The 1,093-nt window shown below is 51.3% G+C and overlaps 1 protein-coding gene across 1 annotated transcript; it reads left to right on the forward strand.

Annotated features, from left to right (window-relative positions):
* Positions 1 to 257: 257 nt before the first annotated feature.
* On the forward strand, positions 258 to 830 carry LOC135982314 (calcium homeostasis modulator protein 6-like). The gene has a single exon (XM_065588363.1). It carries the CDS (start codon positions 258 to 260, stop codon positions 828 to 830), a length of 573 nt encoding a protein of 190 aa, XP_065444435.1.
* Positions 831 to 1,093: the final 263 nt, after the last annotated feature.

Genomic DNA, 1,093 nt, shown 5'->3' on the forward strand with positions numbered 1-1,093 from the left:
TTTCATGTGCTATCTACCTGCTGTTTCCTGTAATTTCAAAAATACAGAGAAAATGCTCAGTGGGTATTTTCAGATGTTTTCTCCTACACTGCACCACCTTTGCTACACCAGGAGAAAGTGAAACCTTTCTGTTTGTTTGTGAGAGTTGTGGTAACTAGAGACCTCACATCCTCTTCCTTTTGTACACATAACCAAGTGAGGTTTCATCCCCATCAAAGGCAAGGGCATCAGGCAGAGTGCAGCAGCCAGGGCAGGAGATGGAGAAGTTTCGCACCGTGTTGGATTTCTGCCTCAGTCACCAGAAGGTGCTCGGTTACAGCGCCGTGTCCCTGCTGACCGCGGGCAGCGAGCGTCTCTTCTCAGCCGTGGCGTTCCAATGCCCCTGCAACTCCTGGAACATGCTCTATGGCTCTGTCTTCCTGTTGGTGCCTGCCCTGATCCTCTTCCTTCTTGGCTACCTGCTGAACGTCAGGGCCTGGCGGCTGTTCACTGCCTGCTGCGCCCCAGGCAGGTGTTGCTGCTACATCCACAGGAGGCGCTTCTGGCGCTACGTTAGTGTGCTGTGGCTGGTGACGGTGAGTGCTGCTGTGGCCCCACTCACCTGGATCGCCGTGGCCCTGCTTGGGGCCAACTTGTATGAGTGCGCAGTAAGTGGGAGCAGCCTGTTGCAGAGGCACCTGTGCCAAGGCAGAGGGACTCAGTGCCATGAGCAGGTGGCCAGAATACCCTGTGGTGGGACTCTCCCCAAAGAGGCACAGACATTTGTGAGCCTTCAGACTCAGTCCCAGGTATGGTCTCTTCCATCCTTTGATTTATCCTATTGGCTTTAGCCCCATGGAGGTGCAATGGACGCGGAGTGATTTCTGGAGAGATGGAGGGGCAACATAAGTAGTTCAGTTATAGTAGGTGCTGTCCCTACAGGTGCCACCTCAGCTTACTTGTGCTGATGTGATGGCCTAGGGATGCAGCCTCAAGACTATAATATGAAAAAGAAATTTTTGCACTTATGTAGTTAGCAAAATATTCTAAACCGGCTAAAAGAAAGATAATATATTGTTAGTTGCATCTCCCACTGCAGTCTATATTGCTTTCT

Source organism: Chrysemys picta, chromosome 3 (assembly GCF_011386835.1).
Source record: "Chrysemys picta bellii isolate R12L10 chromosome 3, ASM1138683v2, whole genome shotgun sequence".
Lineage (NCBI taxonomy): Eukaryota > Metazoa > Chordata > Testudines > Emydidae > Chrysemys > Chrysemys picta.

Bases quoted from the DNA above. Each gene is read 5' to 3' on its own strand.
- LOC135982314 (XM_065588363.1), top strand. From the start codon at position 258: ATGGAGAAGTTTCGCACCGTGTTGGATTTCTGCCTCAGTCACCAGAAG.